Source organism: Xiphophorus maculatus, chromosome 11 (assembly GCF_002775205.1).
Source record: "Xiphophorus maculatus strain JP 163 A chromosome 11, X_maculatus-5.0-male, whole genome shotgun sequence".
NCBI classification, from domain to species: Eukaryota; Metazoa; Chordata; class Actinopteri; order Cyprinodontiformes; family Poeciliidae; genus Xiphophorus; species Xiphophorus maculatus.
Window position 1 is genome coordinate 6,826,533 of NC_036453.1, and position 15,317 is coordinate 6,841,849.

General features: G+C 37.8%; 2 protein-coding genes across 2 annotated transcripts in view; one reads left to right on the forward strand and one right to left on the reverse strand.

The window, feature by feature from the left end:
- Positions 1–1,278: 1,278 nt before the first annotated feature.
- Positions 1,279–4,555, reverse strand: LOC102228257 (interferon regulatory factor 1-like). The gene is made up of 10 exons (XM_005816687.3): positions 4,407–4,555; positions 3,776–3,870; positions 3,590–3,689; positions 3,329–3,496; positions 3,174–3,214; positions 2,859–2,991; positions 2,637–2,750; positions 2,479–2,507; positions 2,186–2,300; positions 1,279–1,955 (listed from the first exon to the last, which is right to left on the reverse strand). The coding sequence occupies exons 2-10, from the start codon at positions 3,860–3,862 to the stop codon at positions 1,867–1,869; spliced, it is 876 nt and encodes a 291-aa protein (XP_005816744.1). The 5' UTR covers positions 3,863–3,870; positions 4,407–4,555; the 3' UTR covers positions 1,279–1,866.
- Positions 4,556–13,846: 9,291 nt separating this feature from the next.
- Positions 13,847–15,317, forward strand: part of LOC102219420 (long-chain-fatty-acid--CoA ligase 6-like) — a 38,245-nt gene continuing 36,774 nt past the window's right edge. Inside the window, exon 1 of the mRNA XM_005808761.2 lies at positions 13,847–14,296. Within this exon, the coding sequence (XP_005808818.1) occupies positions 14,251–14,296 (46 nt within the window). The 5' untranslated portion in view covers positions 13,847–14,250. The remainder of the gene's footprint in view (positions 14,297–15,317) is intronic.

The following is a 15,317-nucleotide window of genomic DNA, read 5'->3' on the forward strand; positions in this document are numbered from 1 at the left end:
ATGTAGGAATCTTTATCGGTAGCATCACTGGTTCTACTGCTGATTCTGGAGATGTCGCTCTGCAGGACAGCTGGGAAAATGATCACTTGGTGTGCAGATCGAGACAAACCAGGAAATAAAAAACATAGAAATAAAACTATTAAACATAAAACCAAGCAGACTTTAAAATACAACATATGAAAAAAGTTGAAAACCTTCATAGTTTGTAACCCTGTGATCATTTTGTAGTGCAAAATTAAAGACAGATAACATTAGTTATGAAAAACATCGGCAAAACCTGTACGAACCAAATGTATGAAGATAGTACCACTTCGTTTGGGACAGAGCAGCTTTTGTAAGAGGAAAACATCTATAAATACTCTGAGCACCTATTTGCATTTTGCATGTCAAGATAAAATATTGTCGCTGTGTTCTGACATTTAGCCCATTGTGTGTTGTTATTTATACATTTTAAGGAACATTATTCTGATTTGGTTACATTTGAGTTAATAATTAAATTGCTGAAAAGCCTTCAGTTTTAGTCCAAACTTTGATCCGACAGCTTCCAGGAAATGCCGTTTCCCCTCCTTTAGCCTCAATGAAAAGCTGCAATGAAGTCACATGACTTATAATAACTTGTGTTTATACAGAAAGCAATCCAAGAAAACCAACTTCCTGCTTTTCAGACATTTAGGGTTCAAAGCTGAGAAGACGAGTATGAAGACGCCGTCAAATGCAGCTGGCAGTCCTCCACAAACATCCAGACAAACTTGAAAAGTTCTTTAGCACAAATGAAAAGAATGTATCCTCTAGAAAAGGAAATATATCTGGCCCGGCATAATTGAGACATTTTTTTCAGCTGTCATTCATTCCCCTTAAATGTTGCATGTTTGTCACCTTATTATGCAACAGCAGTTTTTCTTCAACAGCCCCGGGTTTACAGGGGAACCCCAGAGGAGGAAGAGAAAACACATGGAGGAACTGTGTTTGTGCTGCATATTAGCTGATAAAGAGCAATTTCATTGTAACATACCAAGCTCTACTTGGTATTTAATTAGTAACAAATAGCAAAGCTGTCATTTTGAATGTGATTGAAGATTCCTCCACTGTTTTACAATACAGTCCGTCATCTGCATGCTGTGTATTTTTTACTTAAACAAATGCTACAATTATTATTTTGAGTGTTATTCTACATTATGTTCTTCATCAGTAAAACATACAAAGTAAACCAAAACACACTGTAAATCAGAGAAAATACAGTTAATTTTATGTTATATATAAAAACTCAATAGTCATTCATATTTTAAAACATTTTTTATTTTGTAAAAAAGAGACAAACACAAATATATACACTTTTTACAAATGGTTTAAGCAAACACGAAGAAGTGCTTTCACATGAAGTTATAGACTTGTCAAGAGCTGAGATGGAAAAATGTATTTACCCCATTAGCAACCGTTCACTTATAAGTCTAACGGAAAAAAATGTATGTGATCAAATAAAAAGGCACTTCTACCTAAATATTTAAATATTTATATCAGTGTGTAGTTTTCTTTTTGGAAGTATCTCCAAATTACTGACATTTTTGGTTTATGATGATATAATGCCCGGTCTTAAAATCTGTATAGTCAAAACTAAAAACACAAGTGCTTTGAACCAGCCAAAACCATATGCACACATCATCTGAGCTTCTGTAACACAGACGATTTCTTCATAACTTCACATCGGCGGATAGGAGAGATGCAGACAACTGTCCACACTGACAGAGTGGGTTGCATGATAGCTTAATGTGGCAGGGTTGTCTCTGATAGGGGTGGAGCTTGTGAACAGGAAGCACTTTAAAAACAGTCCAAAATTTTAAAGAGTCCTCCTGTCCAGTCATGGAGATCTCAAATCGAGGAAAAGCTGTTCCAGAATTCATACGAGTTGCTCTGGAAATCTGAGCCCAGTGTTGTGTACTGTGGTGTGTCTTCTAACTCTGCGAAACAAACACAACATTCCAGCATAAATGAGGGTGACAATAGGTATGCATTTTCAAATTTAGAGTCAATTTTTAATTATCTCTTCTCTTCTTCCAAGAGTTATCCACTGCTACATGCAAAATGTGTTGAATTTAAACTCCCAAATTGCAAATACACAATCTATTTCTACCTTTAAAGGTTTAAAACTGCTGCAGAGTAAATTTCCTCTTTGGTTGACAGTATTTACCTGAGGAAGACTCACTCCAATTACTCCCTGGACTGGTGCGTGCTTCATTGTGAAGGAATCCCCTGCTGTCTGTATTGACCATCCACTGTGATTCTTTCTCCAGTATCTTGCAAATCTGTAAGAGCAATACCAGACTGAGTACAAACTGGAGATTTCTCACATCGTTTTTTTAACAATTAGCTTTATTGTTGTATCATTAGTGATGCCAGACAGACAGAACAAGACAAGCAGGGGTATTCCTGCCAATGAAAAAATGCATGCAGTTAAGAGTGAGAGCTGAGAGTCATGCTTACCTCAATGACGTCTTGTTGATAGTCGTATTCTGGAAGAGCACAGCGAAGAAGCAGGGAGAGAAAAAGAAAATAGTATAAGTATGTTGATAGGATATATTTCTATCTAATTCTCCTGCAGTTTTTTTCCCCAGTTAGTAAAATTTGTCCTGCTGTCTTACCAAGGTTGTGTTCAGGAGAAACCTCAAATCTGTGGGAAAAGTGGTTCTGAAGAGGATCTGTCTCAATCTCAACTAAGAGGGACAACTCTGGAACTTCACCTGTACAGTCGAATCCTGCAACAAGGAAACCGCATTAACTCCCCTTGTTTAGAAAAACATTTATCACTTGCATACTGCATAGTTTGTTTGTTTGGGGGGTTTTTTGCAAAGTTTCTCACTCACCTCCATGTTCCATGTTTACTGTGCTGTCTACTGTGTTTTCCTGAGTGGAGATGGTTTCCTCAGGCGGACACATGTTTACAGGAGACTGAGTGTCGCTGTAGTCTGACTCCATCTCTTCCTTAACTGCTTGTCTCTGCAAAGATTTTTTAAAAAGTCAAAATCAGTTAATTTCTTTTCCAAAACAAAAGAAAATAAAAGCTTTGTGATTGCATTTACATAGCCTTATCTAAGTCTGTGTGAGTGGCATGATTTGAATAAAACTCTGACTAGATGGAAAAAAGTTCCACTATGCTGCAGCACATTGACAGTATTTACCTTCTTCCTTGACTTGGTGTCCCTCGATTTGCTCCTTTTCTCTGTGCAGAGAAAAGAAAACATTTAATCACTTTACAGCTCAATCTTTTAATATCATGCCAGCAACAAAAAACCTACTGTGAAAATCTTGAAATATGCCAAGAAATGTTTCTCACCTTTGTTTTTTGAGACAGCAGGCAGCATTCTGAAGACTCGCATGGCTTGGTGGCCTTTGTTGATGCTTTTGTCTTTCACCTCCTCAATGTCAGGCAGGGAGTTCATTGCACATCGGAAGTTGGCTTTCCAAGTTTTGGGATCGCTACTCTGTCCCTTCGTGTATTTACCTGTAAAAACCATTTAAACATGTAAGTTTTTCATAACAAAAGGTTACATTTTTATTACAAATACAGCTGAAATGCCTGTTCCTGCTTGCTCACCTGTATGGATGGCCCATTCTTTGAACAGACAGGCGTCTTTGTCGAGCTCCCAACCATGTCGAGCAGCGTGCTTCCATGGAATAGAGAACATTGTCTTGTCCTGCAACATGAATACAAAAGATGTTTTAGCTAAGCAGACATTTTATAGCATATGTACTTTAATTTCCATCTCAACAACTTACTGACCTTATCCACCCATTGCAGCCCGCTGATGGTGTTTGAATCGATCATCTTCTCCAGCCACGGCCTCATTCTCATTCTAGACACAGGCATGTTTGTGCCTAAAATACACAAAAAAAACAAGACAGTCGTTAGATAAAGGCGGAATCCGAGTTGATAGACAATAGAGAGAGCAACTGAAACCCCACATCCGCCTCGGCTTAAATTTATAGCTGCGGGTTGGCCGCGCTAAAAGGAGGTGAGGAGAAGTTCATCTGAAGGCTGCAGGGCGCGGAAGGAGGGGAGGCTTGGGGGCGTTTACATGCAGAAGTCAACCGAATTTGTTACATCCTTAAACCCAAAAAACACACACAGCTCTTCTGAAATTATTGTTTTCCAAATTGATTCGTTTAGAGGCCAAACAAAGTAAAAAATAAATCAAAATAAAACAAAAAAGTAGCACAACTCCTCCTGCAGGCGCACGGTGCGCAATATTCCCATCCATAAATTAGAGCCGATTTCAATTCAACGAGTTAAAAATGCACAAAGCTTGAAAAACGTGTTCTATACTGTAATCACAAAATATTTAAAATGTTGCTACTCAGGCGTAAATCCTTGACATAAATTCTTATTAAATATAAACCTCGAAGCCACTTACAGTGTTTGCTCCTTTTATAATCCGAGAGGGAAAAAATGGAGATGTGTGAAAATCCGTGGTGCGAAATTTCCGAGTTCGCTGTAGGTTAGTTTCTTCTCGTTCCTTAGTTATCCTTCTGGATAGCTTTCTTGGACTGAGGTGAACAGCGTGGTAAAGGTTCGCCTTTTATTGGTACCGGAGCTGGTATTCCCCCCCGTCAGCCCAGAGGGAGGAGCCAACTGTAAGAAACATCCACTATGAAAACACATGCAACTCTGGCTTTGACTCTGATGTCAGTTTTTATCAGATATTTGAGAAATGTTGCCGTTTCTTTATGTCGGACCTTTTTTCAGCTTTAACACAAAACATTTTTATCCAAGTCTTGTCAGTTTTCCCCTAAAATTCTTCATGCATAACTTTGTAATAGAGGAATGAAGGGATGTATGGTTGAGTCATTTTAAAATACATGTTTAATCAGCAAAGACATCTTTTATTAACATTTCATCACTAAGCATGTATTTATGCACATGTTGCAAACAAATGCATTAAGAAAATCAAAATACTACGTTTACTTGATCTGTTTGGAGATGTTTTTTACAGTGGCGCGCATGCGCTTTGAGAGCCTGTCGTCCAGCAGTGGAGTCGTTTCCGAGAAATCACGTTGTTGAGTGCAAGAGGGAAGTTAATAACAACAAGGGCTGATTACAGTAGCCCGCTGCACGTAGTCCGCTGCATAAAACTGCGACCTGACCTGGATGCAGTTTAGTAATCCAGCATGCAGAACAGCGCAGGGAACTTTGCAGAGTTTTCGGACGTTTAGCAACATATGAGCATGTATTTAAAACTGCAATAAAAATTACTAATACAGCAACTCCGTGTTGTATTAGTGTTCTTATGATTAAATAGAGTAAATTAACTTAACTTATGTTGTGCCTTTCTAGTCAGACCGACCACTCAAACTTATATTATTATCATTATCATTATCATTATCATTATTAAAAATAGCTTGCATTAAATGAGGTCAAACAATTCATTCCTTGCTCTGTTTTTCATCAGCCAGCCTGGAATACCGGCCCACACAGTGGCATGACAAACGTGCACATGATACCAGACCAGCCCTTTAGTATAAACAGCGGGCGCTGTGAGAAGTGGAGCATTTACAAGAAATGATGCAGTAATTTTTTTCTACCACTAGAGGCAGACTGGTACAAGCGTTCCTGCACTGAATCAGTTTAGAGAGAGAAGACATGAGGAAGCTGCTTTTTCACACACACACACACACACACACACACACACACACACACACACACACACACACACACACACACACACACACGCACTTTATCAAATATGTGAGAAAAGCACGCTTGGGAACAAAGAAAAAAGCGCTAAAAATTATAACAATAATAAATGAATAAAAGGGGATAAAAGAACGCTGATAACTCATATTAATCAAAATGTTTTGTTTTTAGTATGCTTTGATTATTACCAACGGTTAGGTGTGTGTGTGTGGGTGTGGGCGTGTGTGTGTGTGAGGGGGGGCGTGGGTATGTGTGTATCATTGAAAGGCTTGCTATTTAAAACCATGAGCGCACTGTTAAAACGCTTGGGAAGCCCCACAAATGCCTTATCACATCTCCCCCTCCTGCTGTCCTCACAGTGGGGCTTCCCGTGCGGCGCTGCTCGGAGCCGCGCGCATGCGCCGCAGCTGCGCATCTTCACTGCACACGCGACGCCCGCCGCCTGGCAGGGAACGGCAGGGAGTTTTCCTACGGAGTTTTTCACCGGCAATAAGTGTGTGGGATTTCCCAGTGAAGGCATAAAAACTGAATTCCATGCGGGGGGCGGGTCGGGGCGGGACGGGGCTGGATCCTCCAGAGTTTCCGCTCCTCTGGTCCTGGAAGGCTGTCAGCTGTCAGGCAGCGCGGTGGAGAGAAATAGGTGAATTATAGGAATTCACTCCAGCTGATATTCACTTTCAGTTTTTGTTTATTAGATTCTGTAGCTGTTCCACAAAAGCTACAAGAGTTTGTTGGAGAACATTAGTTAAGAAAAAGCATCAGAAATAATAAAAGTTATAAATATTTAATCTGTAGATGGAAATTGTCTGCAAAGCCCATGCATGGACAGTCATTTTCCAAGTTTTCCACGCAAATGGTGACATTTTATAGCACAATCAAGTTACTTTCAAATGATATCAAATATAACTTTTTACTTCCTGATTTAATGCCGTGAAATTGGGCTTCTGTCTTTTAAAAAAATTCCTGCTTGAGCTAAGTCACCACAACATCGTTCCTCTCTTGCTTTAACAATATTTTTACCAGCGTTGCACTGAGAAGTAGCTTATATGATGAGCTCAGCAGATGCAGTTCTACCAGCTGTTTGCTAATTGCTGTCAGCTAGTCTGAAGGAGCTGAATGGGGGAGTAGTCTGATCCAAGTAGAGGAAAACTGAACTTTCGGCCTGCATGCAGAAAGCTTTGTTAGCTGGAAAAGTAACACCCTGAGCATGGAGTTGGCAGCATGATGCTGTGTCAGGGAAGCTAAACATATTTGTGTTAAAACGGTCTAGTGAAAATCCAAATCCAAATGAGTGTGCAGCAAAAATTAGGCTTAAAGACAATATCCACTCAGTCTGACTAAACTTGAATAGGCCTCTTATAATAAGCAATAAATCAATAAATCACTTTATAAATTAAAATAAGTCAATCATTTCTATTTTCATGATTTATTGTTTTTCTTTTTCTTTCTTTCTACCAAAAACTGGATGATTGGATGATAAAAGTCTTCAGTCTGTTGCTTTGGTCTCAAAAGTCAATTTTGTTCACATAGACTTTATAATTCATTTTATTTGTTGTTTTTGTTGTTTTGTTTATTTATTTGGGATATTTAAAATGTCTTCCAGTTCCAGTGTTAAATATTCAATAGATTGTAAAGTTTACTGATCTTTGAGAATGTGTTTCTGTATTATTATTTTTGCTATTACCATTATATTACTGTGAAATGGTCTCAAAACAACATTATTGTTTATTGCAATAATGTCTTGGACAATTTATCATGCAGTAAAATTTTTAATCATGACAGACCTATTTTTAACTATTTTGCAACGTAGAATAAGTAAGATTCAGTCGTTTTTCTTACATTAACTACTAATCAGTCAGTTCTGAGTTTCCACCCATTATTTCTTAGCATGGTTCTGTCTTATTGGCAGTTTGCTGTGGTGCCACCTGAAGGGATAAAACAGTAATTTGAAGCTTTGGCATGAGACAAGCTGCTTGAGCATTTGGTCTCTATCCCCACTGGACCATCTGCTTTGACAGCTCAGTGACACTGGGTCAGGCCAAAGCCCTCATGCGTCAGACACACAATTACAGCACATTGTACAGGTGAGAGATTGCAAGCAGGGATTACAAAAAAAAACCACTTGAATTTTAGCATAGCTCTGCGCTATTTCGTGACAGCATTTGCGGAAAAGAATTCAAGTAATCTCGTTTGAAGACTGCATGCCAGTCCAGCGTGAATGCCATTCCTGTGCTGAGCTTCCTGATGCCAACATGTCAAATTCTGATCTTTTTAATTCACGCTGAGAGTTTAACTAGATGCTAATAGATAGAAGTAAATTCCAATCACTTATCAAAGTTCTCATTATCTCAATAATCAGAGTTTTTCTATTTGTATTAATGAAATCATGTCCATTATTCACCTTTTAAAGGAAATAGTAGTGGAAGATTTCATTTCCTTTAGCATCAGTAACTATTCCCAGGTCAAGAGGTCGCAGTATTAATGCAGGAAGATTCTTTATTATTTCTGAGATGTCAAACATGTCCAGTCCTGCATCAGGCTGGCTTACGAGGATTTTTATAGGCTTTGAAGTATCAGTCAAATATTTTACACCAAATGCTCGTTAATTAAGAACAGAAGCAAAAAGTATGAGACAATCTTGATGTTCTGTCACAACGAGACAGAGGGGCGGATCTCATGCAACCTGACTTTACAATAATCCAATAATGAATCATTTTAAATTGCATAAGTTGGTTTCTACTGTTTATTGAACACACTCAGGCAATTCCACACTTAATCCCTCCATCCAACTGTCTGTAATTCTCACTGTGCTTATTGTTATACAATCATCAAATAAATGCATTATTTTAGATATTAGGAGTTTGGAGTAAAAACTTCTTCTCCAAGTGCCTAATATTTTATTTTCTCATGCATTAAGAGTGTTTATTCTATGTTTTTAATATCTAAATCAAAACAACACCCACTTTATAACCATAGACAGTAAAGAGGACGAGAGGGAGCATCTGGATTAAAAACAGAATGAAATGTGTAAGGAAATGAAAAGGGAAACAGAATCAGTTTCCTTGGCTTCTTCCTATCAAAAGTCATGTGATGTTCTAGAAACTTCCTGAAAGTTTAGCACCCTCATCAGGTCACTCACTGTATTGTTTTAAAGAGCTGAAACATTACAAGTCTCACTGTTTTTGCAAGTTTAAACAGAAAAGTTTGATAACTTTCCTTATACTACAATGTTTTTGCTTCTAAAAATCTAAGATTCTTGTGTTTGTTAGTTTGTTTTTGTTTGATTTTCTAATAAGACTTGTAATTTTTGTGTGACCTGGAAATGGTTGCTTCTTGGTTGATTTGAGAAGAATACAGAATCATGACTAGAAAGTATGAAAAAATAAATAAAATAAATCATCCTGGCTGCTTCATTTGTCTTCCTTTGGCTGTTAAATTTTGTACTTTCACCGTTTGGCAGCAACATCTGCAGCTCAGGCTGTGGTTTGCTCTCTGCAAACTTCCTCCTCAATGTTAGATGTTAATGTAATGGACTGTAAATAATTCTTAAAAATGTCAATCTGAGGTGCAACACTTTTATGTCCTTTAATACATGTTAAATATAATTTTATTTCATTTGGACTTTAGGATGTGTTTAAGCTGGCATGTGGTTAATGGTTATAGAGAAGGTAATAACATAATAGTGCCACATGGAGGTCAAAGTAATTCTCTTTATAAGGTGATTTTATCTTCTGCATTGATTATACTAACAAGTGCCAACAAATTACATAAACAGAGACAGATCTGTCGTGTCATTCCTTCTGCACACATTATGATTTCATATTGTCTTGTATTTAATTGATAATTCCCTCTTGATAATTGATCATTTACTCTTCTGTAAAATATTTTTGACATCAAGAACATACAGGAAATATCAACTAAAATATTCTACAAGGGAAACTTTATTGCAAGGATTAACTTAGTTAGAAATAAGATTTTGAAGCATCAGTAATCATGTTTTACACACATCATGTATCAGTAATTTATATAAAATATGAGGATGTTATGATTTTCAGTTTAACAAGTTCTAAAACACCTGGAAGTAAATGAAATAATCCTTTAAATTGACCTCTGACCTCAGTTTTAGGGGCCTACAATGCCTGTCATAATTACAGTTATTAGGAAATATCACAATAAACTATAAAAATCAAATACTTGACACCTATTAGGGTGGGTTTGCCTTAATTAAAACCCATTAATTTCTGTTAAATTAATGGATTTGCAGGTAATTCAATGCAATGCTACTCACATTTAAAACAGAAGTACATTTTATAAATTGCGTTTAGGATATAAATGATGTGATCTGTAGTGAGAGTTTTCACACTTCATTTCAGAAGTCATGCAATAAAAATATATCTTTTTTTTAAGATTCTCACGCTGTATATAATAAGCTGTTGCTTTAAATATTTTTTAAAATGTTGTGTTTATGTTGGTCTGTTAGTTTGTGAGTTTAGAAGTGATCTCTTTTTCACCAGCTTGCAGGATTTTACCTGAAGCTTTTCTAAAATAATGGTTTTGCTTTCATTTTTGCACAGATTACAACATAGTAATTTTGGGGGGATTATTTTTCATTCTGATAGGGGAAACACAAAGCTTTTTTATTCCTTCTCATTGAATGTCACATTTCCTGAAGGGATTTTGTTCCAGAAAACTTTGATGAGGAAAAAAAAACCAGGAACTTACTTTACTTTTCTTCTGCCTTTTTTGTGTCGATCAGCTATTAAGTAAAATAAACTGGTTATAGAACAATGAGTGTGAGAATGTGCTGTACATATTTCTAGTCAGGAAATTCCCCGTTAGCTGGTCAGGGGTGGGAGTGTTGCATTAATTGATGGATTAATTAATGATTTATTAACTCAGGTCTTTTTCCAGGGTGGGATGTAAACACAGGGAACATGGTCAGTGTTTTTTTGTTTGTTTGTTGTTGTTGGTTTTTTTGTTTGTTTTTTTAAAGAGTTTGGTGCAAAAGTTTGATCTTATATCTAATTTTCTCTAAACAGATTCAGAATCATAGATTTAGTTTAGTTTAATACTTCAGGTTTTGTTCAGGTTGTAGTCTCTACTTCCTTTTTTTATTTGTAAACCTTAGTTCATGTCTTATTTCTGTCTTTTTCCTTTTATGTTTTATTTGCTTCCTGTTTTTCTTTTCTCTCATCTTTGCATCTCTTTGTCACATTTGGTTTTGCATTTCTGTTGTGTTTAATGTTGTTTTTAGTTTTCTGGGTTTTATGTTAGTTTCTCGTTTACCTCCAGGCCGCAGCTCATTGTCAGCTGCTCTGGTAATTAATCTCACCTGTTTCTGATCATTTTCCCCATAAGTTTCTTTCTGCTTCAGCAATAATTTCTTCCATCTTGTTCCATCTGAACTCAACTGGTTCAGTTTTTGCTGCCTTTGTTTTGGATTTTTATCTCTACATCTGACTGTTCAGGTGAGTTTTTGTTGCTACAATCCTTTAATATCTGCCTTTTCATGGCCTCAACATGCTAAAACTGGCATATACAGACTCAATGAATCACTATTCTCCATTAATATTTGTTTTAATGTCTCTGTGACATTTTCAGCTGGACACTATGTCTCTCTCTCTTCTTCTTCTTAAAACTGAGCTCATTTAAATTGTTTTAGATCATCAAATACATTTTAATATATGAAAAATTAGCATGAGTAAATATCAGTTTTGTTTTTAAAGGATAAAGGTGATCAAAAAAAAGAATTAATTTCCACCAGCCAGACCTATTTATTATTAGAAACTCCTATGGGATGGATGGATGGATGGATGGATGGATGGATGGATGGATGGATGGATGGATGGATGGATGGATGGATGGATGGATGGATGGATTGATTGATTGATTGATTGATTGATTGATTGATTGATTGATTGATTGATTGATTGATTGATTGATTGATTGATTGATTGATTGATTGATTGATTGATTGATTGATTGATTTTGGAAATGTTTGTCAGTTTGAACAAAATGCTGCTAATTGTCTGTTAAGGGGAACTAAAAAAAGGAACGTGTAACCAGAACGTTCCAGTTCCAGCTTCACTCCATCAACTTCCCGTTTGTTACAGGTTTGGTTTTAAATTGTTACTGGAATGCTACAGGTTTTTAGATTTTGACATCATATTTTAAAAAGGATCTTATAAAATGTCAAACATTCATAAAAACACTAAGGTTCCTGCTGTAGAATAATCTATTAATCCACATAAGAGAGCTCATAATCTGGAGGCTTAAGGAGTTATAAAGTCTCATCTCTCTTTAGCTTTTGAATTCAGTAACTATTTTTATTTTTGTATTATCTTTATTTTAGTGCGCTTTTTTTTAGTTGTTCTAATCAATTATTTTTGTTCTCACTGTGCTGCTCTTTGGTGCAACCTGTTTGTAAAATGATGTATAAATAAACTTGATCATAACTTTAAGTTTGACCTTCCTTCGGTTATCCAGGGCAAGAAACTGCAGTCACACATTCTCCTCTGAATGTCTAAAAAAATGTAAGTTTTGGAGTGGCTGACTTAAATCTGCTCAACATATCGTGACCTTAAACAGACGGTACTTTGTTAAAACAATATGGCTATTGTGGCTTAGTTAAGCAATTCTGTAAAGATGAATAATTTCAAAGATGGATTACATGATGCTACAAATTCTTAATGACTGTTGGCACAACCATCTCTGAAGCTGAGAGGGAAATTATCTTTAGACCAAGATGGTTTTAATTAACTTTTCCCTTTGAGTCAGAATTTGAAACCTGCTCTTTGTTTTTATATATTCTTTGGCCCATTGACTCTGGAGCTGAGGATCTGTGTGGCATTGCAGAAAAAAGTCTCACTGAACTTATTTTAGACAAGAAGTTGGAAAAAAGCTCTATTTTAAACAAAAAAAATGTAATCTTATACATGTTTGAGATAACAATGAGGAGAATTACATATTTTTTGCAACTTATAATGTTATTTCTTCATCCTGTTTCATTTTCACTCATGTAGAGTAAATGTTATAAGACAATGTGTTTATATATTAATAATGACATTTGTTAAATCAAGTGAATAAACCTATTTGATTTTTAATCAAAGGGAGTTAAAATGTCTCAGCTAAAATGCTCCTCTTTGTTGAAAAGTGTTTGTTTACTGAATAAAATCAGGTTTGCTGTTTTCCTGAATCAATTTATCAATAACAACTGAATATTCAACAGGATGTCCTGATTTTTCCTTTTTTTCTCCAGATGACAAGATGTTAGGAAACAATAATATGTCAGAATTCCTGTATGTTTTGTTCAAAATAGTGAGCAGGATTTTTTAAATGAAACTTTTAACCCAGAGATGTGTGTGTACTTTGATCCCAGTGCAAAATAAATAAACTCAGCCATTAAAATGTGACGTTACCTCGACCACTTTCATTCAGCTTTTCTCCTGACGTGAAATTGCAGGTAACCTGATAAACATTTAAAAACTTAATGAAGATAAAAAGAGGATTGCTTGTAACTTTATTGGCCACGCTGCTTGGGAATTTGCTTGACATTGTGCATGAATGAACAGCTTAACTCGCTCTCTCTTTTTTCATTGTGCTTTAAGTCTTTTTTCTGCCTGCAGATGTAAAATAACGGGTCTTTACCAGTGACCCATTTAATAAGGTGAGTCAGCAGAGGCAGAATAAGACAGAGGAAAATGTCTTCTACTGAGGGAAGACATCTCAGCAGATGTTTCATCTGGTTTATTTGACCAGGTGAAACTGGTCAAATAAACGCGCATCGTAACGCGTTGATACGCGTATTATGAGGTCGTGTAGTTATTTTATGTAATTCTTACTTCCTCCCCTCCATCTGTGTTTAACCCACCCTCTGTGTCTGTGTCAGCCTTTCTCAAGGTTACTTTAGTTCAATGGGCGTGTCTTTCTGAACCACGTGACCCGGATGCTAAGTTACTCCGTGTCACAGCGCGCTGAGCTGCGTGGATGGCGTGATGTGGCCGCGCATCCCCTTCAAACAAATCAATCAAATTAATTAAAATAAATCAACACTCAGATACAAAAAGTTGTATTCCTTAACATTTTCCTGATAAAAAATAAAATCATTTTCCAGGGTGAACCAGGGGTAACCAGTATCGGATGAGTTTTTAAATTTGTGGTTGATCATTAATTGACATGGAGAACAAACTTCATTAGAGGCTCAACCTGACCTACAAGCCGTTTAATGTCATCAGGAGTGTCAGCCATTGCGCAGCGTCCAACTAGGTGAAGGTGGACGGCGCTGGAGGAGGGATGCTGTCCTCTTCTTTCTCAGCTACACGTGTTGTCGTTTATTTTAAGGCAGATTCTGCACGCTGAGACCCCCTCCTGCCCGGAACGACCCCTTCCTTTCAATTGCCGGTCTCAGATACATCCCCCCCCCCCCTTCCAACCACGCAACCCCCTCCCCCTCTTCCCACCGTCCCTCCTTAATCTCCTAGATTGTCGGCGACTTGCTGCAGTCGATGCTGCAGTTGTGAGCCGCTCCCGACCCGCACCGGGACTCCAGACTCCATGAGAGAGACATGCTCGCATTCGTCCTGGTCTCTGGGTCACTCTGGATTATATTAGGTGAGTTTCATCTCTGCTGCTCTTTTTTTTAACATCTTGTTCTCCTTTAGCCGATAGCCGCTGCACCTGCTCCTTCCTGTGTCTCGCAGGGGCAGAGCCTCATTGTGTCCATTCATTGCCGGTGTTTCGGCTTTTGTGCTTCACAGATGTAGAGATCCGTCTGTTTTTAACCGGAGTTGATTTGATTTGTGTAAACCTTGACACGTTTTTGCTGCTGGCGCGTTGCCTGCGCTGTAATAACGCCATTATGCATTTTTTAAAATGATGCTCAGGAAACACGTGTAGCCTTCAAAAGCAGCATCGTTGCAAACCTTAAAGTAACAAAATCTAAAAACTTGCTTTATAATCCGAGAAATAAAGCTTCGGTCAGGTTGGCTACCTTTAATCAGGTATCGGTGCATGTTGGACATGATGCCTTGCGCCGTAAAACGAAACGCAGACATCCTTTCATTTAACCAGACAAAACAACGGAACCCTCCAGATATTAAATTATCGCTATTATTATGAGCGAAATGGGATAAACTCGTTCTTTTATGGCCTAACAGCTGCTATAAGGTCGAGTGACATTGTGCGTGGAAACCGGACACACGTCATTTTCAAACCTCCCCACCATCTCCAGCTCACGTCTCTTGTCTTTTGGGCTGATTTGCCGCAGTGAGCCTCATCCGAAATGAGGAAGCGTTCAGAGCCAGCCCCGCACCGTTTCCTCTATTTACACTCAGTGAGCCGTTTCACACATGTGCAGGCGGTGAAAGTCAGCATTTTGTCTGAGATGTCCTCCGCCATGCATGCTCCGATGATGGAGGGAGGGAGGATGAGGAGGATGAGGAAGAATGACGCGCTGCAGAAGAGCGCCGCTGATTGGCGGGAGCTGTCCAGGAGCGAGGTGGTGCTGAATCCTGCGGCCTACCGGCGAAAACATGGCGTGAGCGGCGTGCTCCTACCTATACCCCAACCCCCACCCCATCAGAGGCACACAGGCGTTTATTACAAGGTGCTATGAAGATAAGCTGCGGGAAAT